The sequence below is a fragment of the Scyliorhinus canicula genome, chromosome 17 (assembly GCF_902713615.1).
Source record: "Scyliorhinus canicula chromosome 17, sScyCan1.1, whole genome shotgun sequence".
Taxonomy (NCBI): domain Eukaryota; kingdom Metazoa; phylum Chordata; class Chondrichthyes; order Carcharhiniformes; family Scyliorhinidae; genus Scyliorhinus; species Scyliorhinus canicula.
Window position 1 is genome coordinate 4,852,043 of NC_052162.1, and position 23,211 is coordinate 4,875,253.

Genomic DNA, 23,211 nt, shown 5'->3' on the forward strand with positions numbered 1-23,211 from the left:
TCGGCTGTTGAAGTGCTGCTTGACCTTGTTCGCGGGGAGCTGGCGAGCACGGCCCCGGAAATCGGCCAGCGAGCCTCCATTTATGGCACGAAGCGCATGGGGCCTTGTTAAGTGGACCAATTAACGTTGGATAGCGTTGCCGGCCTCGCCGGGCCGAGCGCCGGGAAGCTCGTGGCAGTTCCCACTCGCTACCGCAGAAACCTTTCCGGAGAATTGCACCCCTTATAAAGAGTCATTGCTTCCTGCAGAGCCCCCCCCCCCCCACCCTTGTGTCAGATTTGGGGGGCTCCCAATGATGCGCTGGGGAATCCCAGAGAAGAATTTACCCGTCAATTGTCCAGAAGGATGCGCTGGGCTAAGAACGATCCAATCGGAGTGATTTAACTCAGGAACTCCGGATGATTCTGATAGTTTTACACTAATAGTTACTCTGGAAAAAATGAGCTTCTAACTTCAGAGTAACCACATTAAACACCTGCAAGGGACACCCTCCACATCACCCCCCCCCCCCGCACCCCCCCCCCCCCCCCCAGGACATCTGATCCCCAAACCCACTCCAACCCTAACCCCAGCCTGGCCCAACAATGGACAGACCTGCCGGTCTGTGACTTTAAAGAGGGTGGGAGATGGAGGGGGGGAAAGGTTGGGAGGGTAGCGATGATGGACCAGGCCACGCCCTAAGATAAGCGGGCGGGGGGGGGGAGGGGCCTTTGGGCTTGCTGGACCCTCGCTGCGCTGCCTGTCCTGCAGCCTCCGGCTGGCCCTCCGGTTCACCCCGGGACTCGTCCTCCAGCCCCTGCTGGTCCGGCGCCGCCTCATCATCCTCGTCCTCCTCCTCCTCCTTGTAGGTGGGTGTAAATTCCTCATTCCCAACCTGCAGCACGTCGCCCCGCTCCTGTGCCAGGTTGTGGAGGACACAGCAGGCGGCACAAAGCGGGCGACCCTCCGGGGGGGGGGGGGGCATTGCAGGGCACCGCTAGAGCGGTCGAGGCATCGGAACCGCATCTTGAGGAGTCCGACACACCGCTCGATCACAGCCCGGGTGGTCACGTGGACCTTGTTGTGTCGGGTCTCCACTCCTGTCTCCGGCCTCCGGCCTGGATTCCTCTTATCCCCCGCACCGTCTCCTTGTTGAGACAGAGCCTCCTGCGGCACGCGCTGTCCGTCATTTGTTCAATGGATCTGCGACGCCTGTACACCCTGGGCTACCAGGGGCACACCCCCTCTGGGTCCCTCCTTGGCCCGGTGGGCGGCCGGGTCCTCAGGGTCCTGAGGGGCAGTCCCTGCACGTGGGCCGCCTCGAGCATCTGCCCACGCTGCTGCTGCCGCTGTCTCCAGTGTCTGGCCAGCAGCCTCACTCCAGTCCATCCCATTCAATATCTGTAAGGAATTGGGAGCGGGTGCTGGACTGACAAACAGCGGGGGCTCTCACCCTGGGACCCTCCATTCACCCACAATTCCACCCCCTCCCCCACGCCTGGAATGTCCAGCCCAGTCACACCCGGCCGCAGTGGGCCTTCCTTAACGGACCCCAGACCCTGGACCCCAGACACCGCACATAACTTCACCTGGACCGGGTGCTGGTCCCCTCCCTGTGGCACTTACCCACCCTCCGGCCATGGACATGTCCCTGGAGCTGTGTCCCTTCCCCTGGGTGTTCAGATATTGGCGTGTGTGGTGTTGCCTCCCGCAGTGACCAGGCATCGCGGTCTGATTGGGATTCTAGGCAATGACTCCCGCATGCTACCTGGCCCGTCCACCGACGGGAATATCTACTTGAGACGTGGGAAGTGCTCCATGATTGCCAATTCCTTACCAGTATTAGCCTTCAGCCACACAGCCAGAGGCCTCGGCAGTTGGTACGGATTATGGGTGGTCGGTGGGGAGACGGGCACGGACAAGGGTCGCCCCCGGAATGGCTACACACGATCCAGGGGTTGGTATGGTGGTGCCGCATGTGGTTGCCCCCCCCCTTCCCATGGCGGCCAACCCCTGCAGAGGTGGTCCCCCCCAGCCCAGGGTGCCCTACTGAGCAGTGGGGCGGCAATCCCAGCCTCCCCCCCGATCTCTCAGCCTGTCAGCAAAGATGGCTGCTCACCTCCTCCTCCCCACAGAAGCCCTTCCACCAGGTTCACGATCTTCAAAAGGAGCACTAACCCGCACCAGCTTGACCACTTGCTGGGGAGGCTGTTGGATATGGGGTGGCTCTCGTTAATTCTATGGAAATAGGGTTTAAGTGGTGATAATTGGTTTCTCACCACGCCCCGGCGAGATCCCGATTTCGCCTATAGGAGCGGGCTGGTTGCATCGCAATCTGTTTGGCGCCTGGTGCGGTTCCCATTGTTGCTCTGTCTCCCTCGACGCCAACGAGGCCGGAGAATCATTATTTTAAAAATGTCAATTACTTCACCTTTCAAACTTCTAAAGTCAAGGAAATACAAACCGATAGTTCTGATGCCGAGGGTTAGCATTGACTATATTACTGGATAAATTCCCAATATGCTCAGTGTGGCTGCCCCGTATCTGCTGTTTTCTTGCCGGCATCAAGCCATTGAATTTGAATGATTAACTTGAAGGAACGCCTTGACTTGCTTCCATTCATTTGTTGGTTAAAGTTTCTGTTCAGTGAACAGGAGCTGAGCCCTGCCTTCATTCCCCAGAGGGAGCTTAACTTCTTTAATTTATCACCAGTGTTGTCGGAATGAGTTTAACGACTCAAATTAGCATTGTGACATCCTTGTAATACCCGCCGCCGGGCCCTAAATAATCATTGGATTGCTTGGCAAAATTGAGGGGAAGAATCTTTTCCACCTCTTCCTCACATTGCACCCCTCCCTCCCCTTTGTGATTATGTCACATGCTCACATTAATCTGTAACAATATTTGTACCGTGCTTTGGTGAAAACAATGGATTCTTCAAAGGAAAAGGCGAGGCCTCTGGTCGCGGTGCTACAGGCTGAACTGGTCGGACCTGTTTGACAGCCAGCTTCCTGAGGGACAATTGGCGCTGTGCAAACATTGCGTGCACGTTTTCCAGCTTTTCTTGAACCATCTGCATCTGGGCCTGTGACAGGGACGAAGAAAGAAACCGAAACGCAAGAGTGTGAGACAGAGCGAGGCAACAGCTGAGCGGGCGCACTCACACTGTGGGAGTCCAGCATTTTAATGGAATCACAGTAATTGCAATGCAAGAGAAGGCCATTCAGCCCATCATGCTGCAGATTCAAGAGGATGAAACTAGGGTTTAACCACTTAAACGCTGATGACAGTTTGCGTAACCCCAGCTTGTGCTACTTTGACTTTAAAAGGTTGAGGAGTGTGATCGAATGACCCACATTTCCTTGGAGTGGGGTTCTCGTTAAACATTTACCTGCGCTGTTCAGCTCAATACTTCTTTTGCCATATCTTTTTTTAAAAATTTAGAGTAACCAATTATTTATTTTCCAATTAAGGGGCAATTCAGTGTGGCCAATCCACCTACCCTGCACTTCTTTGGGTTGTGGGGGTGAATCCCACACAGACATGGGAAGAATGTGCAAACTCCACACGGACAGTAACCCAGGGCCGGGATTCGAACCCTGCTCCTCAGCGCCGCAGTCCCAGTGCTAACCACTGAGCCACATGCCGCCCGTCATTTGCCATATCTTGCTGGGAGTGTGAGCTGCTAACGGTGTAGCGAGGGTAATGGGGCACCTGGGACTTAACGAACTCAGGATTGACGCGATTTAGTGGCCTCGTCACGTCCGACTTGGTGACCCAACGAGGTCGTGCAATCTTGCGAGAGGTCTCTGCCAAGATTCGCCACGCTCGAAAGGTTTTGCAAGATTCAACAGAATCTCGCGAGACGTTGAGACTGATGAGCATATTTAGTGAGCCAAAAGGCTCAATCAAAAATGTCTGCGCCCTCTAATTCCATTTGCAATGAGAAATGAAACAGAGGCGTACATGTGCCAAGGAGGGGATCTGGATGAATTAGATCAGCTTCAGGCAAAGGCAAGTGGGGAGTATTCCATCCCACTCCTGAGTTATATTAGTCCATGGTGGACAGGCTCTGGGGAGTCAGGAGGTGCAGAATTCCCTCTGATCTTCTATTAGACCCACAGCCTAAATTATAGGCTGTTTAATTACATTTCTAATTTCTGTTGAAGAGGGTAACCTGGTTCTGTTTATTCAACACTACTTCTTAGCAAGTCATAAAGGAACTGAAAATATTTTAACAGGTGCCTGTTGCTGTGTTGCCGCTTAAAAAAAAGCAGCTTACTCAGCATGGTGATTATGTTAACCTGGGGGAGGGTGGCACGGTGGAGCAGTGGTTAGCACTGCTGCCTCACAGCGCCGAGGACCCCGGTTCGCTCACGGCCCTCTGACACTGTCCATGTGGAGTTTGCATATTCTCCCTGTGTCTGTGTGGGTCTCACCCCCACAACCCAAAGACGACCGGAGTCCAGAGCGGATAAAGACGACCGGTTTCCTTCCCGAATGAAACCTGTTGGCTTTTTAATGACAATCCAACCTGGTTGATTTTGTTGAGACCAGCTTTTTATTTCCAGAGTTTAAAAACAAAATGAGTTTAAATTCTCAAATTGCCAGTATGGGATTTAGCTCACATTAGTCAAGCTGTATATTCAATGCCTGCAGTTTCACCAACACTTTGTTTTTTGGGATCAATATGAGCAAAACGACAATGCTCTGTACTTGCCACGTTTCAAAGAATTTGCAAGTAGTAGACCCAATAAAAACCCTTCCACTTGTGGGTGAGCCCAGAACCAGGGCCCTAAACGCAAGATCATCATTAATAAAATCAATAAGGAATTTGAGGGAAATTCTTTTACCCACACAATGGTTAGACGCTGGGTGGCACAGCGGTTAGCACTGCTGCCTCACAGTGCCAGGGACCCGGGTTCAATTCCGGTCTTGGGTGACTGTCTGTCTGGAGTTTGCACGTTCTCCCCGTGTCTGCATGGGTTTCCTCCGGGTGCTCCGGTTTCCGCCCATCAGTCCAAAGGTGTGCAGGTTAGGTGGATTGGCCATGCTAAATTGCCCCTTACTGTCTAAAAGGTTTGGTGGGGTTACCGGGGTATGGGAATAGGATGGGGGCCTGACCCTAGGTCGGGTGCTCTTTCAGAGGGTCAGTGCAGACACGATGGGCCGAATGGTCTCCTTCTGCACTTTAGGGCTTCTATGATTTTATGGTTACCACAGGATATGGTTGAGGAGAACAGAGCAAATACATTTAATGGGAAGATAGACAAACACGAGAGAGAATGGGATAGAGGACCAGCTGATATGAAGTAGGAGTGGGCGGAGGCTGGCCTATCACGTAATCACTGGTTTGTTTCTGTGCTGTAAATTCAATATAATTTCCTGCCAATTGAAATAATCTCTTGGCTCCAGACCTTCATTGCAGAAGCTGTGTGGGTGACCGACAATCAAAAATCCAAACAGGTAAACAAGGGGTATGGTTGTAAGGAGAATTGATGATAAGGAGGGTGTTGCTCTTTGCATAATCTACCTTCCTCAGTCTTTGGGTCAGTCAGAACCACCATAAATCGGTTCAATAACCATCAGAGCTACACTGTCAGATATCAAAAATACATGTAGCACAAGATTTGTTAACATTCAGTACCTTAATGGGGGTCGTGAGAATGGGTTTAAACTCATTGTACAACCCTTCACCATCATACTGCAGGTAGCTTCCAGAGCTTTCTAGAAACTTCTCGATTTCTTGTAGAGCTCCCTTTGCTCCGTCCTGTGACTGACACTTGTCCATGGGCTGGGAGGCGAGGAGATAAGCACTTTCATCACACCATTGCAGAACCTGTGAGAATGACAGAAGCAGAACTCTCCACATGAGTTGCAGTGACATTCTTCCAGTTTCACACCCTGTTTGTTCCTGTCTCCTTCAATTAGAACACAACTCATCAGAAAGTCACACCGCTGGAAATGCGAAGAAGCGAATGAAATGAAAATCGCTTATTGTCACAAGTAGGCTTCAAGTGGAGTTACTGTGAAAAGCCCCTAGTCACCACATTCTGGCGCCTGTTCGGGGAGGCTGGTACGGGAATTGAACCGCGCTGCTGGCCTGCCTTGGTCTGCTTTCAAAGCCAGCGATTTAGCCCAGTGAGCTAAACCAGCCCCAACCAAGTGTTGGTGCTGGATTCAGGCCCACTGTCTCATACCAACATAGGAATTAGGAGGATGTTATAACCTGCACGGATCTTATGGGGTAAGGATGATTCACTTCCCCATGGAGACTGCAGAATGCGAGCTCCCTCAATAAGGGGCTGGGGGAGCCTTTACACGGTTCATATGCCTTTGTATAAATAGCGTCGGCCAGTAAGGCACCAACTAGAGAGGACTCTGTTGGGAACTACTGGAGCTGTACATAATAGTTAACCTGTTAAATAAAGTAAGTTCTGTTTTTCTCTACAACTCGCTAAGAACTCTTTGTTGCCCCTTACCAAACTGGCGATAAGGATAAAGACTAGTTCTCCATCAATGCTACTGAACCAGATCCCCATCTTTCTCGGACACAGGTTGGTATTTTCCTTCCATCATGCCTCTTTTCGGATGATTGTATGTGTTTGGTACGGGACTGGAAGATTGGAATCGCTACCTACACAGGATGTGTTACTTTTGCAGTGCCAATAATATGGAGGAGAACAACTACCAGGTGGTCATTTTGCTTACTGCCTGTGGCGCTAATATGTTCGGTATGATGCGGAGTCTTACCTACCCAGTGGCCTGCAGAAAGGTAGGCCATTCAGCCCCTTAAGCCTGCTCCACCATTAGATCAATAAGATCTAATTTTGGCCTCAAGTCCACATTCTGCCTACCGATCTGAACATTTCACTCCCTTGTTAGTCAAGGAGTTCTCTACCTCAACCTTAAATATAATCAATGAAGGTTCAAAGAGCATTGCCTCCACTGCTCTCTGACGAAGTGAGTTCCAAAGACTCACAATTCTCTGGGAGAAAACATTTCTCCTAATCTATGGGAGACCGTTATTTGAAAACTATGTCACCTCGTTCTAGTCTCTCCCACAATGGAAACAGCCTTTCGACACCCACCCTGTCAAGGCCCTCAGTGATTGCCTCTTATTTTTCGAAACTTCAATGGGTGCAGACAGACCTTTCTTCACAAGCTAACCAATCGCCCTAACTCAGGTATCAGTCGAGCAAATCCTCTCTGAACTGCTTCTAATGCATTTACATCCAAATGCCCATCCATTTCCCCACCCCCTTTCACACTCACACCCTCCCCCTTTCACACTCACACCCTCCCCCTTTCCCCATCCCCTTTCACACTCACAACCTCCCCCTTTCCCCATCCCCTTTCACACTCACACCCTCACCCTTCCCCCTTCCCCCTTTCACACTCACACCCTCCCCCTTTCCCCTTCCCCCTTTCACACTCACACCCTCCCCCTTTCCCCATCCCCTTTCACACTCACACTCTCCCCCTTCCCCCTTCCCCCTTTCACACTCGCACCCTCCCCTTTTCCCCTTCCCCCTTTACCCACCCCCTTTCACACTCACACCCTCCCCCTTTCCCCACCCCCTTTCACACTCACACCCTCCTCCTTTCCCCACCCCCTTTCACACTCACACCCTCCCCCTTTCCCCACCCCCTTTCACACTCGCACCCCTCCCTTCCCCCTTCCCCCTTTCACACTCGCACCATCCCCCTTTCCCCACACCCTTTCACACTCACACCCTCCCCCTTTCCCCACCCCCTTTCACACTCGCACCCCCCCTTCCCCCTTCCCCCTTTCACACTCGCACCCTCCCCCTTTCCCCACCCCCTTTCACACTCACACCCTCCCCCTTTCCCCACCCCCTTTCACACTCGCACCCTCCCCTTTCCCCTTCCCCCTTTCACACTCGCACCCTCCCCCTTTCCCCTTCCCCCTTTCACACTCGCACCCTCCCCCTTTCCCCTCCCCCTTTCACACACTCACCCTTCCCCTTTCCCCTTCCCCTTTCACACTCACACCCTTCCCCTTTCCCCTTCCCCCTTTCACACTCACACCCTCACCCTTTCCCCACCCCCTTTCACACTCACACCCTCCCCCTTTCCCCTTCCCCTTTCACACTCACAACCTCCCCTTTCCCCTTCCCTCTTTCACACTCACACCCTCCCCCTTTCCCCTTCCCCCTTTCACACTCGCACCCTCCCCCTTTCCCCACCCCCTTTCACACTCACACCCTCCCCCTTTCCCCTTTCACACTCACACCCTCCCCCTTTCCCCTTCCCCCTTTCACACTCACACCCTCCCCCTTTCCCCTTCCCCCTTTCACAGTCACACCCTTCCCCTTTCCCCTTTCACACTCACACCCTCCCCCTTTCCCCACCCCTTTCACACTCGCACCCTCCCCCTTTCCCCTCCCCCTTTCACACTCACACCCTCCCCCTTTCCCCTTCCCCCTTTCCCCTTCCCCCTTTCACACTCACACCCTCCCCCTTTCCCCACCCCCTTTCACACTCACACCCTCCCCCTTTCCCCACCCCCTTTCACACTCACACCCTCCCCCTTTCACACTCGCACCCTCCCCCTTTCCCCTTCCCCCTTTCACACTCACACCCTCCCCTTTCCCCACCCCCTTTCACACTCACACCCTCCCCCTTTCACACTCACACCCTCCCCCTTTCCCCTTCCCCCTTTCACACTCACACCCTCCCCCTTTCCCCTTCCCCCTTTCACACTCACACCCTCCCCCTTTCCCCACCCCCTTTCACACTCAAACCCTCCCCTTCCCCCTTTCACACTCACACCCTCCCCCTTTCCCCTTCCCCCTTTCACACTCACACCCTCCCCCTTTCCCCACCCCCTTTCACACTCACACCCTCCCCCTTTCCCCTTCCCCCTTTCACACTCACACCCTCCCCCTTTCCCCTTCCCCCTTTCACAATCACACCCTCCCCCTTTCCCCTTTCACACTCACACCTTCCCCCTTTCCCCACCCCCTTTCACACTCGCACCCTCCCTTTCCCCTCCCCCTTTCACACTCACACCCTCCCCCTGTCCCCACCCCCTTCACACTCGCACCCTCCCCCTTTCCCCTCCCCCTTTCACACTCACTCCCCCCTTTCCCCTTGCCCCTTTCACACTCACACACCCCCCCTTTCACACTCACACCCTCACCCTTTCCCCTTCCCCCTTTCACACTCACACCCTCCCCCTTTCCCCTTCCCCCTTTCACACTCACACCCTCCCCCTTTCCCCACCCCCTTTCACACTCACACCCTCCCCCTTTCCCCTTCCCCCTTTCACACTCACACCCTCCCCCTTTCCCCGTCCCCCTTTCACACTCACACCCTCCCCTTTCCCCTTCCCCCTTTCACACTCACACCCTCCCCCTTTCCCCTTTCACACTCACACCCTCCCCCTTGCCCCACCCCCTTTCACACTCGCACCATCCCGCTTTCCCCCTCCCCCTTTCACACTCACACCCTCCCCCTTTCCCCACCCCCTTTCACACTCACACCCTCCCCCTTTCACACTCACACCCTCCCCCTTTCCCCTTCCCCCTTTCACACTCACACCCTCCCCCTTTCCCATTCCCCCTTTCACACTCACACCCTCCCCCTTTCCCCTTCCCCCTTTCACACTCACACCCTCCCCCTTTCCCCTCCCCCTTTCACACTCACACCCTCCCCCTTTCCCCACCCCCTTTCACACTCGCACCCTCCCCCTTTCACACTCACACCCTCCCCCTCTCCCCTCCCCCTTTCACACTCACACCCTCCCCCTTTCCCCTTCCCCCTTTCACACTCACACCCTCCCCCTTTCCCCTTCCCCCTTTCACACTGACACCCTCCCCCTTTCCCCTTTCACACTCACACCCTCCCCCTTTCCCCACCCCCTTTCACACTCACACACTCCCCCTTCCCCCTTTCACACTCACACCCTGCCCCTTTCCCCTTCCCCCTTTCACACTCACACCCTCCCCCTTTCCCCACCCCCTTTCACACTCGCACCCTCCCCCTTTCCCCTCCCCCTTTCACACTCACACCCTCCCCCTTTCCCCTTCCCCCTTTCACACTCACACCCTCCCCCTTTCCCCTTCCCCCTTTCACACTCACACCCCCCCCTTTCACACTCACACCCTCACCCTTTCCCCTTCCCCCTTTCACACTCACACCCTCCCCCTTTCCCCACCCCCTTTCACACTCACACACTCCCCCTTTCCCCTTCCCCCTTTCACACTCACACCCTCCCCCTTTCCCCTTCCCCCTTTCACACTCACACCCTCCCCTTTCCCCTTCCCCCTTTCACACTCACACCCTCCCCCTTTCCCCTTTCACACTCACACCCTCCCCCTTGCCCCACCCCCCTTTCACACTCGCACCCTCCCGCTTTCCCCTCCCCCTTTCACACTCACACCCTCCCCCTTTCCCCACCCCCTTTCACACTCACACCCTCCCCCTTTCACACTCACACCCTCCCCCTTTCCCCGTCCCCCTTTCACACTCACACCCTCCCCTTTCCCCTTCCCCCTTTCACACTCACACCCTCCCCCTTTCCCCTTTCACACTCACACCCTCCCCCTTACCCCACCCCCTTTCACACATCGCACCATCCCGCTTTCCCCTCCCCCTTTCACACTCACACCCTCCCCCTTTCCCCACCCCCTTTCACACTCACACCCTCCCCCTTTCACACTCGCACCCTCCCCCTTTCCCCTCCCCCTTTCACACTCACATCCTCCCCCCTTTCCCCACCCCCTTTCACACTCACACCCTCCCCCTTTCACACTCACAACCCTCCCCCTTTCCCCTTCCCCCTTTCACACTCACACCTCCCCCTTTCCCATTCCCCCTTTCACACTCACAAACCCTCCCCCCTTTCCCCTTCCCCCTTTCACACTCACACCCTCCCCCTTTCCCCTCCCCCTTTCACACTCACACCCTCCCCCTTTCCCCACCCCCTTTCACACTCGCACCCTCCCCCTTTCACACTCACACCCTCCCCCTCTCCCCTCCCCCTTTCACACTCACACCCTCCCCCTTTCCCCTTCCCCCTTTCACACTCACACCCTCCCCCTTTCCCCTTCCCCCTTTCACACTGACACCCTCCCCCTTTCCCCTTTCACACTCACACCCTCCCCCTTTCCCCACCCCCTTTCACACTCACACACTCCCCCTTCCCCCTTTCACACTCACACCCTGCCCCTTTCCCCTTCCCCCTTTCACACTCACACCCTCCCCCTTTCCCCACCCCCTTTCACACTCGCACCCTCCCCCTTTCCCCTCCCCCTTTCACACTCACACCCTCCCCCTTTCCCCCTTCCCCCTTTCACACTCACACCCTCCCCCTTTCCCCTTCCCCCTTTCACACTCACACCCCCCCCTTTCACACTCACACCCTCACCCTTTCCCCTTCCCCCTTTCACACTCACACCCTCCCCCTTTCCCCACCCCCTTTCACACTCACACACTCCCCCTTTCCCCTTCCCCCTTTCACACTCACACCCTCCCCCTTTCCCCGTCCCCCTTTCACACTCACACCCTCCCCTTTCCCCTTCCCCCTTTCACACTCACACCCTCCCCCTTTCCCCTTTCACACTCACACCCTCCCCCTTGCCCCACCCCCTTTCACACTCGCACCCTCCCGCTTTCCCCTCCCCCTTTCACACTCACACCCTCCCCCTTTCCCCACCCCCTTTCACACTCACACCCTCCCCCTTTCACACTCGCACCCTCCCCCTTTCCCCTCCCCCTTTCACACTCACACCCTCCCCCTTTCACACTCACACCCTCCCCCTTTCCCCTTCCCCCTTTCACACTCACACCCTCCCCCTTTCCCATTCCCCCTTTCACACTCACACCCTCCCCCTTTACCCTTCCCCCTTTCACACTCACACCCTCCCCCTTTCCCCTCCCCCTTTCACACTCACACCCTCCCCCTTTCCCCACCCCCTTTCACACTCGCACCCTCCCCCTTTCACACTCACACCCTCCCCCTCTCCCCACCCCCTTTCACACTCACACCCTCCCCCTTTCTCCTTCCCCCGTTCACACTCACATCCTCCCCCTTTCCCCTTCCCCCTTTCACACTCACACCCTCCCCCTTTCCCCTTTCACACTCACACCCTCCCCCTTTCCCCACCCCCTTTCACACTCACACACTCCCCCTTCCCCCTTTCACACTCACACCCTGCCCCTTTCCCCTTCCCCCTTTCACACTCACACCCTCCCCTTCTCCTCCCCCTTTCACACTCACACCCTCCCCCTTTCCCCTTTCACACTCACACCCTCCCCCTTTCCCCACCCCCTTTCACACTCACACCCTCCCCCTTTCCCCTTCCCCCTTTCACACTTACACCCTCCCCCTTTCCCCACCCCCTTTCACACTCACACCCTCCCCCTTCCCCCTTTCACACTCACACCCTTCCCCCTTTCACACTCACACCCTCCCCCTTTCCCCACCCCCTTTCACACTCACACCCTCCCCCTTTCCCCTTTCACACTCACACCCTCCCCCTTTCCCCACCCCCTTTCACACTCACACCCTCCCCCTTTCCCCTTCCCCCTTTCACACTCACACCCTCCCCCTTCCCCCTTTCACACTCGCACCCTCCCCCTTTCACACTCGCACCCTCCCCCTTTCACACTCGCACCCTCCACCTTTCCCCTTCCCCTTTCACACTCACACCCTCCCTTTCTCCTCCCCCTTTCACACTCACACCCTCCCCCTTTCCCCTTTCACACTCACACCCTCCCCCTTTCCCCACCCCCTTTCACACTCACACCCTCCCCCTTTCCCCTTCCCCCTTTCACACTTACACCCTCCCCCTTTCCCCTTCCCCTTCCCCCTTTCACACTCACACCCTTCCCCCTTTCACACTTACACCCTCCCCCTTTCCCCTTCCCCTTCCCCCTTTCACACTCACACCCTTTCCCCTTTCACACTCACACCCTCCCCCTTTCCCCACCCCCTTTCACACTCACACCCTCCCCCTTAAGTACATTATTGGTCTCCTTACTTAAGGAAGAATGTGAATGCATTTCAGATAAGGTTCCCTAGACTCATACCAAGAATGGTTGGGGTTTCTTATGAGGAAAGATTGGACAGACTGGGCTTGTATCCGCTGGTGTTTTGAAGAGTAAGAGGCGACTTGATTAAAACTTTTAGGTTCCTGAGGAGTTTTGATGTGATGGATGTGGAGCGGATGTTTCCTCTCGTGGGAGAATCTATAACTAAGGGTAGGATTTTACTGCAGGACCAGACTTTCAGTGAAGTGGACTTGGGAAAAGCCCCAAACATCTGTAAAGGCAGCTGAAAGGTTGGCGACTCCATGCTGAGGGCCACTGAGGCAAATTTACTCCGTTGCTGCAAGTGTTCTGCTGAAAACGTGGTTTGTGAGTTGGTGTTCAGGTGTGCTCAGGAATCGAGGGGACTGAAATCTCGGAAGGTGAGACTGAAACCCTGAAAGATCACCCATCGTCGCAGCCACCCGAGTTGGAGCGGCCTCTGAGAGAATTTCAAGGTGAGGTCTTTGAAGGTGAAGATTGTAAAACCTTGTGACAGAGATGGAGCTTTCAGTGATATTGGTTGGCTCACAATGTAACAAACATCTGGGAGGGTTGATGAGAAACTGCGGAATCTCTAACAGGTGTACCTACCTGTGGGCGTACCTACATTTCTTATACTGCAGGTGTTCAGGGGGGCAGCTCACTGCTACTTTCTCAAGAGCAACTAGAGATGGGCAATAAATTTTGGCCTAACCAGCGATGCCAACAGCCTACAAATTAATTTTCAAATTTGTTTTGGTCGCATTTGTCACTTATTGTATTGTGAGATGTGTCTGACCACAGTTTGTCTGTTCATTCACATGTACCTCATACTTACCCTGAATATTGGAGCATAAGGTTGATATTGTAAATTGTTTTCTTATCTTTCTGACCTTGTATAGTCATGTTTTTTTTTTTGTTTCTTCAAAACTTGTGCAATTTTGTGGCTTTATTCACTCAGCTTTATTCACTAATGGTCTTAAATCCCAAAATTGATCTACTTTAAAGAAACGTTATGGCTCTTTAACCAGATCTTACCAACAATTAGGGATCTGGCCATATCGCAATATTGCAATCACCCATGATTATTGCCGTACCTTTTTCACAGGTCCTCATTCTTTCTTGCTCCATAACCCCTCCTACAGTGTGGTTACTGTTCCGGGGTCTATAAACCACTGACACAAGTGACTTCTTACCATAACTATTTCTCATTTGTACACAACCTGATTCTACATCTTAATCTCTAGTACTTTACTTGTTGTACCAATGACATCCTTACGTAACAGAGCTACCCCTCCACCTTTTCCTGGCTTTTTGCCCTTTCTAAATGTCATGTCCTCTTGAATACTTTAGACCTCTTCTTGCATCAGACTGGTTTTAGCAGGTAACATAAACTGCACGATTACCGATCAGCTCACAGTTTTGTGCTCCACCCAACCGCTTTCTTTTGTCGGCAGCTGTTTTGCATTCTTCCATTCGCACCTCCTCTAGGCAGATATTTTGTTTCTTTATTTGTTCTGTTACCACTCCCCTTGACCTTCCACCATCAACTCTTTTATCACTTTTATTACTTAATCGCTCCTGTCTTCCACCTTAACACTGACAGGGTGAAAGATCTTCGCCCTAAAACGGTAACTGTTTCTCTGGCGAAGAGCCGCCAGGCCTCGCTCCAGCATTTTCTCTTTTTGTTTCAGATTTCTAGTATCTGCAGTATTTTGCTTTTGTCCTTTATGTTCAACTCAACGGTGAAGAAAATTGTTCTTGGGTGTAATCATTCAGCGGATCTGCTGTTGACCATTTTGGATTACCGTTAGGTGACCATTCTCACTCCCTTTACTTTGGAAAACTGAATGGTTTTGTTTCTCAATAGTTTGACGTTCATTGCTCTCTCCTAAAATGGTCCTATTCCTTTTCAAATGCCGAACACATCCATCAATGGTACTGTACAGCTTCTGGATTGATGAGCTTTTTTAATACGATGGGGTATTGGGACAGGGCTAAACCTAGAGATCAGTGTTACAATCTTCAAATCCCCACATAGGAAAACTTGAACCGTTCGACGTGAGAGGAGCGATGGCTGGGCTCAATATATTTTGAGTGGATGCAATTTTTTTTTATTGATCAAACGCAATAATCGGAGACGAAAGACAAACCGAAGTATTGCTGACTGAAGTTGGTGCGTCTATTTATGCGCAAATAAAAAGAAATCAAATGAAAATGAAAATCGCTAATTGTCACAAGTAGGCTTCAAATGAAGTTACTGTGAAAAGCCCCTAGTCGCCACATTCCAGCGCCTGTTCGGGGAGGCTGTTACGGGAATTGAACCCGCGCTGCTGGCCTGCCTTGGTCTGCTTTCAAAGCCAGCGATTTAGCCCAGTGTGCTAAAAGAGCTTAACCCACCCAGATGCACCAGATTTCAGGGGCTGGATTCTCCGTCGCCTGACGCTGAAATCGTGTTTGGCAATCACGAGCAGCACGGTAGCATTGTGGATAGCACAATCACTTCACAGCTCCAAGGTCCCAGGTTCGATTCCGGCTTGGGTCACTGTCTGTGTGGAGTCTGCACATCCTCCCCGTGTGTGCGTGGGTTTCCTCTGGGTGCTCCGGTTTCCTCCCATCAGTCCTGGATTGGGCCGCTATCTGTGTGGAGTCTGTACGTTCTCCACGTGGTTGCGTGGGTTTCCTCCGGGTGCTCCGGTTTCCTCCCACAGTCCAAAGATGTGCAGGTTAGGTGGATTGGCCATGCTGAATTGCCCTTAGTGTCCAAAATTGCCCTTAGTGTTGGGTGGGGTTACTGGGTTATGGGGATAGTGTGGAGGTGTTGACCTTGGGTAGGGCGCTCTTTCCAGGAGCCGGTGCAGACTCGATGGGCTGAATGGCCTCCTTCTGCACTGTAAATTCTATGATCAGGCAGAGGATGGATTTCCGCACTGAAATCAAGGCAAACACTCAGCCGCAGAGAATTACTGCATTGGCAACTTAGTTGAGAAGCATTTGAATCCGAAGCCCTGAATTATAGTCCGCAGATTTCACTTCCATTGGGCCTCCCAGGCCCAAGGAGAGACCAACACGGACTTCTTTAGCGCGTTTAAGGAAGCTCGCCGAAACCTGTGCGTTTGGGCCCGAATTAAATGAGTCCCTGAGTGACCGCTTCGTTTGTGGAATTTTCAATGCTGCCACAGAGCAGGATCTACCAACAAAAACACACTTAACCCTCCAGCGGGCAATCGAAATTGACGTCTCCCATAAGAGAGGAACCAGGGGCCCAAGAGCTCCAGGTTTGGGACCTCGATCAGCAGAGATCGGTAGCCGACCAAAATCAGACCTGGGGAGCGTAACCCCCAGGAAGGGGGGGGGGGGGGGGGGGGGTGTCCCATTGCAGGGATGGTGGCCGCCACCATAGAGTGCCCATGGCCGACTGGGACAGCTCTTCCAAACTGGCGTATCAAGATGGCGGCCACATACAGCAAGCCAGACGTCGGGACCAAGACACCAGTGAACCCCCCCCAGGCGTTACCGCCTCCCTCGGGATCAGACACACTACGTGGGTCACCGGGGTGATCCCTATCAACAACTCCATTGCGTTACGGCACCCAGAGTCGCCACCATCCAGATAGTGCCACAGGTCAACGGGCACTTTATCGAGATGGAACTCAACACCAGAACTGCAGTCTCGATTCTAAGCCGCCATATGTTCAACGAGATTCGATCCCATCTCCAGACCTTGTCTCTCCAAGATGTGATGCCAGGGAGGCCACATATACAGGAGAACCTCTGGCCATTGTAGGCATCTCTCTGGTACTTGTAACTTGCAGTGAACCGTCAGCATGCTTGCGTTAGTAATGATCCATGGCCGCGACTGACTACGCCACCTGAGGTTAGACTGGCAGCAAATCTGCTGCATGTACCCCCCATGGTCCTGGGGGTAATGGCAAAATTTCCAGTGGTTTTTGCCGAAAGGATAAATACCATCAAGAGGGCTGTGGGAAAAATAAGTGTCGACCCACAAGCACCCAGCCAGTACCATACACATTATGCCCTAAAGTCGAATTAGAACTGGACTGCTTAGAGTGCCTGAAAATGATCCGCCCCATCCGATTTGCTGACTGGGCTACACTGGCAGTACTGAAACCTGATGGGTCGGTGCCATTATGTGGTGATTATAAGATTGTGGTGAACAGTGTCTTCCGTCTGATCGAGGATCTTTACACCAAGCTCAGTGCGAGAAAGACATTCACTAAATTAGATATGAGCCACGCATATCTACAGTTGGTCCTGGAGTCCGGCTCCAAGCAGTTTGTCACCATTAATACTCACAGGGGAGGCTATATGAATACACCTGGTTGGCGTTTGGGATTTCGTTGGCGTTCGCAAAATTTCAAGGAGTGATGGAGAACACCCTGCTGAGAATACCCAGGGTGGCTGGAGATCCGGACAACGTCCACATCACTGGAACCTTCGACGAGGAACACCTGGAGAACCTGGTTGAAGTCCTCCTGCGATTCATCTGCCTCCGAAGGGAGAACAGTGTTCGAGGTCACTTACTTGAGGTATTGGGTAGACAAGCACGGCCTACACGTGGCGGACAAGGTGCCGGGACGATCAAGCAGACACCCATCCTAGGAGGACAAACCGAGTTACGCTCCTTCTTAGAGTTGTCAACCCTGACGGGAAGTTTGTCCCTATCTTGGCCAACACTGCTCAGCGCACTCCACCCACTTGAAATGAAATGAAAATCGCTTATTGTCACGAGTAGGCTTCAAATGAAGTTACTGTGAAAAGCCCCTAGTCGCCACATTCCGGCGCCTGTTCGGGGATGCTGTTACAGGAATCGAACCATGCTGCTGGCTTGCCTTGGTCTGCTTTCAAAGCCAGCGATTAGCCCTGTGAGCTAAACAGCCCCTTTGTGAATTAAACAGCCCCATTGACGAAGGGAGTGGGCCCCTCCACAACAGAAGGCGATCACAGAGGTCATGTGGAAACTGTCCTCTGAGAAAATGCTGACCTACTTCCACCCCACCAAACCGCTTGTGTTAAGGTGCAATGCTTCTCCTTATGGGGTGGGGGCCGTCCTCGCGAGCCGATGGATCAGAGGACCCATAGCATTCGCAACCCGAACACACGCTGAGGAAGGGCAGCCACATCATATTTAAACTCCGACCTGGGTGCAGGTTGAGGAGGGTGACCCTTTTGGCCGAGGAGAGTTAGCTGTGTATGCCAAATAAACCTATAGTCATTTTACAACCCGCCATGCATTCCTGCGAGTCTCTTTGTTGGAATGCTACACTACTGAAAGATTGAAAGGGTTCATTCCTGCATTACAATAGAGCATTTTATTACAGATTTACAGTATCCACAGTATTTTGCTTTTATTTTATGTTAAAGGGTTTGTTTGCTAACATCACAACAACATTTGCATTTATATAGCTATTTTTTTAATCTAGTGAAATATCCCAAGGTTATTCACGGGAGCTGAATCTGTTGATAAATTAACATTCAGCTACACAGGGCGATATCAGAACCGGCAACCAAATAGCTGGTCAAAGAAGTCGAGTTTAACAACGAAGGGAGAGAATCAGAGAGGATTAGGGAAGGAATTCCAGAGTTACGGCCAAGACAGATGAAAACACGGCTACTTTGCTGGAGTAAAGGTGGTGAGGGATGCGCAAGAGGCCAGGTTTGGGCCAAGCAGATTTCTAAGTTCAAACAGCACAGTTGATAAACAAGAACCAACTTGAAACCAGGGGGATTATTATCTTACTACAGTATTGAAATGGAACACCGCACATGATTCAGCATTGTAGTCATTTTCATGGAAGTTTAGTAGCTTCCAGCCTCTCCTGCGAATGTGTAAATACATCAGAAACAAAAGGCAATTTTCCCCTAATATTCAGTGGAAAATCAGACTGGGCCGCAGTGCCAAGTGGATTGGCCGACAGGGAGGAGAGATCAATGGCAACAGAGGATTAATGATCATCCCAATAAATCAGCCACTTACGACATCACTCAACTCTTTTGCTAACAACTGTTGTGCCAACGTATAAGCCCAGACAATTTCTAACAAATGTCTGTTGCAGTTACAGAAACGGAGTGAGAACAATTCCAAGAAATTTACTGCCCAAAATGTTCTTATTATCGATCCTAAATCTGCCTTTCAATAATTTCAACTTTTTTTAAATAGTTGTTGATGGGATGTGGGCATTACTGGCTAGGCCAGCATTTATCGCCCAGCCCTACTTGCGAAAGCAGTGGTGAGCCACATTCTGGAACCTCTGCAGTCCATGTGCTGTTAGGGACGGATCTCCAGGATTTCCCCCCCCATATCCTTTGGTCCCCGAAACACACAATATTTTGACCTCAACTACTTCCTGTGGTAACGAATTAGACAAGCTCACCACTCTCTGGGTGAAGAAATTTCTCCTAATCTCTGTCCTAAATGGTCTACCCTTAACCTCAAACTGTTGCCCCTTGTTCTTGGCACCTCCATCAGCATCTGGGACATCCTTCTTGCATCTGCCCTGTCTCGACCTGCTAACAATATATAGGTTTCTGTGAGATTCCCCTTCATTCTTCTGAACTCCAGCGAATACAATTCTAACCAGCTCAATCTCTCCTCAAACGTCCGTCCTGCCATCCCTGGAATCAGTCTGGGAAACCTTCGCTGCACTCCCTCGAGAGCAAGAACATCCTTCCTCAGAGAAGGAGATCAAAACTGCCCACAATACTCCAGGTGTGGCCTCACCAAGACCCTGTATAATTGCAGCAACGCATCCCTGCTCCTGTACTCGGATCCTCTCGCAATGAAGGCCAACATACCATTAGCCTTCTTTACCGCCTGCTGTACCTGCATGCTTACCTTCAGTGACTGGTGCACAAGGACACCCAGGTCAGACTGCACATTCCTCTCTCCTAATTTATGGCCATTCAGATAATAGTCTGCCTTCCTGTTTTTGCTACCAAAGTGGACATTCTTCAAATTAAACTGCATTCATTTGCCCACTCACTCAACTTGTCCAAATCAAACTAAAGGACCTCTGCATCCTCCTCACAGCTCACCCTCCTGTCCAATTTGGTGTCATCTGCAAATTTGGAGATATTACATTTTGTTACCTCATCTCAATCATTAATATATGTTGCGAATAGCTGGGGTCCCAACACCGATCTCTGCGGTACCCCACTCGCCGCTGCCTGCCAATTTGAAAAAGACCCGTTAATTCCTACTCTTTGTTTCCTGTCTGTCGGCCAGTTTTCTATCCATCTCAATACACTACCCTTAATCCCATGCGCTGTAATTTTACACAATAATCTCTTATGCGGGACTTTGTCAAAAGCCTTCTGAAAGTCCAAATAAGCCACATTCACTGGCTCCCCCTCATCAACTCTATTAGTTACATCCTTAAAGAATTCCAGTAGATTTCTGAAGCAAATCCAAATTCCTTTCGTAAATCCAAGCTGACTCTGTCCGATCCTGCCACTGTTTTGTAAATGCTCTGCTATAATATCTTTGACAACGGATTCTAAAATTTTCAGGCTTACTGGTCTATAATTCCCTGTTTTCTGTCCACCTCCCTTTTTGAATAGCGGGTTTATATTAGCTACCCTCCAATCTGCAGGAACTGTTCCATTAGAACATAGAACAGCACAGAACAGGCCCTTCGGCCCTCGATGTTGTGCCGAGCAATGATCACCCTACTTAAACCCACGTAACCTGTATACCCGTAACCCAACAATCCCCCCATTAACCTTACACTACGGGCAATTTAGCATGGCCAATCCACCTAACCCGCACATCTTTGGACTGTGGGAGGAAACCGGAGCACCCGGAGGAAACCCACGCACACACAGGGAGGACGTGCAGACTCCATACAGACAGTGACCCAGCCGTGAATCAAACCTGGGACCCTGGAGCTGTGAAGCATTGATGCTAACCACCATGCTACCGTGAGGCCCCTCCAATTGTCTACAGCATTCTGGAAGATGACCACCAATGCATCCATTATTTCTACACTCACTTCCTTAAGAACTCTGGGATGTAGATTATCAGGCCCTGGGGATTTATCAGCCTTCAATCTATCAATTTACCCAACACCATTTCTCTACTAATATTGATCTCCCTCTCACTAAATCCAGCGTTCTCTAACACTTCTGGTGTCTTATTTGTGTCCTCATTTGTGAAGCCAGAACTAATGATGTTTATCATGCAAGTGGTCAAGGCGCCAGTTTAGCTCACTTGGCTAGACAGCTGGTTCGCGATGGAGAGCGACACCAGGAGTGTGGGTTCAATTCCCGTATCGGCCGAGGTTATTCAGGAAGGCAAAGCTTTCTCAACCTTGCCCCTCGCCTGAGGTGTGGTGACTCTCAGGTTAAATCATCACCAGTCAGTTCCTCCCCCTCGAAGGGGAAAGCAGCCAATGGCCATCCTGGATTATGGTGCCTTTATTGGATTGAATTTGTTTTATTGTCACGTGTACCGAGGTACAGTAAAAGTATTGTTCTGCGTTCAGTCCAGGCAGATCATTCCATACATGAAAAAAAACATAGGACATACATGAATACACAATGTAAATACATAGACACAGGCATCCGGTGAAGCATACAGAGTGTAGTACTACTCAGTAGGGAAGATGTGTGAAGAGATCAGATCAGTCCGTGAAGGTCATTTCAGAGTCTGGTAACAGCGGGGAAGAAGGTGTACCATACCTATCTCTGAACCTGGCTTCACCAGGTTAACACCTCATTTTTAGGTATAACCAGCGTTGGTCCTGGCATGTTCTCCTGCATTATTCATTGAACCAATGTTGACCCCTTGTCTGGACCTGTCTAGAAGCCCTGTCCTTTAGGACCCGGCCAGCTCGGTCAGTTGTGGTGCAACTGAGCCAATCTTGATGATGGACATTGAAGTTCCCACCCAGAGTACATTCTGTGTCTTGCTCAGTGCTACCTCCCAGTGGTGTTCAACATGGAGGAGTACTGATTCATCAGCTGAGGGACTATGTGGCAATCAGCTGGAGGCTTTCTTGCCTGGGTTTAACCTGAAGCCAGGAGACTTCATGGGGTCCAGCAGTGATATCACAGTGCAACTCCCCTCCCGACTGTATCCCACTGTGTCGCCACCTCTGCTGGGTCTGTCCTGCCGGTGAGACAGGACATACCCAGGAATGGTGATACAGTAGTCCCCCGTTATACCGCGCTCCGCAATACCGCGGTTCGCGATATACGGCGGGGGGCCTTATGGACCCCAACTGTCAGCTTCCCTCTCCGGATCAAAGTGAGCCGGCCGCTGAAATTGACACTGCCGGCTGCTCCTCTCTCACTGAGATTCAGTGAGAGAGGAGCAGCTCACACAGCGTCCGGAAGTGGATAGTGCAGAGCTACAGCTGGTACCTCCATAGTGGTTGAGGTAGGGTGGGGGTGGGGGGGGAGGGGGTGGGGGGTGGCGGTGTGGAGAAAGGCCTGAACTGCAGGGGTTTGGGACCGAGGAGAGATGCGACACCCCCCTGCCACTTGTTCCCAAACCACCAAGTTGACAGCCCTGACACCTAAAACTGAATCCCAGCCTTGCCTTTGAAACTGACATGCAGCGCAGGGTGCAAGCGCGTGCGGCAGATGGGGTGCAGACAGCAAGACCTTGTAAGTTCCTGGTAAGTTTCTGTGGGTTGTTTTAATTAGATCCACGATGGGGGTTTTAAATTTATTTAAAAATCTATGCATGCGCTTCCCATTGTGAGTCTACGGGGGTCTGACCTCTCCCCCCGCCCCCCGTAGACTCACAATGGGAAGCGCATGCATAGATTTTTAAATAAATTTAAAACCCCCATTGTGGATATCCGCGGCTCGGATGCAACGCGGGTGGCTGTCTTGGACCCCAACACCCGCGTTATAAAGGGGGACTACTGTAGTGGTATCTGGGACATTGTCTGTAAGGTATGATTCTGTGAGTATGACTATGTCAGGCTGTTGCTTGACTAGTTTGTGAGATGGCTCTCTCAACTTTGGCACAAGCCCCGAAATGTTAGTAAGGAGGACTTTCCAGGGTCGACAGGGTTGGGTTTGCCAATTTAATTTCCATTGCAAGTCCGAAGCAGGGTTGTCCATCCGGTATCATTCCTTTGAGACTTTTCAGTGGTTGGATACAATGGAGTGGTTTGCTGGACCATTTCAGAGGGCATTTAGGAGTCAACCACATTGCTATAG

At 52.1% G+C, this 23,211-nt stretch overlaps 1 protein-coding gene across 3 annotated transcripts in view; it reads right to left on the reverse strand.

The window, feature by feature from the left end:
• mcf2a (MCF.2 cell line derived transforming sequence a) overlaps positions 1-23,211 on the reverse strand; it is a 212,208-nt gene that overhangs the window by 72,837 nt on the left and 116,160 nt on the right. For all 3 annotated transcript variants that reach the window (XM_038775496.1, XM_038775498.1, XM_038775497.1), the window contains 2 exons: positions 5,627-5,818; positions 2,890-3,064 (listed from right to left, as the gene is read on the reverse strand). In XM_038775496.1, the coding sequence (XP_038631424.1) occupies positions 2,890-3,064; positions 5,627-5,818 (367 nt within the window). The remainder of the gene's footprint in view (positions 1-2,889; positions 3,065-5,626; positions 5,819-23,211) is intronic.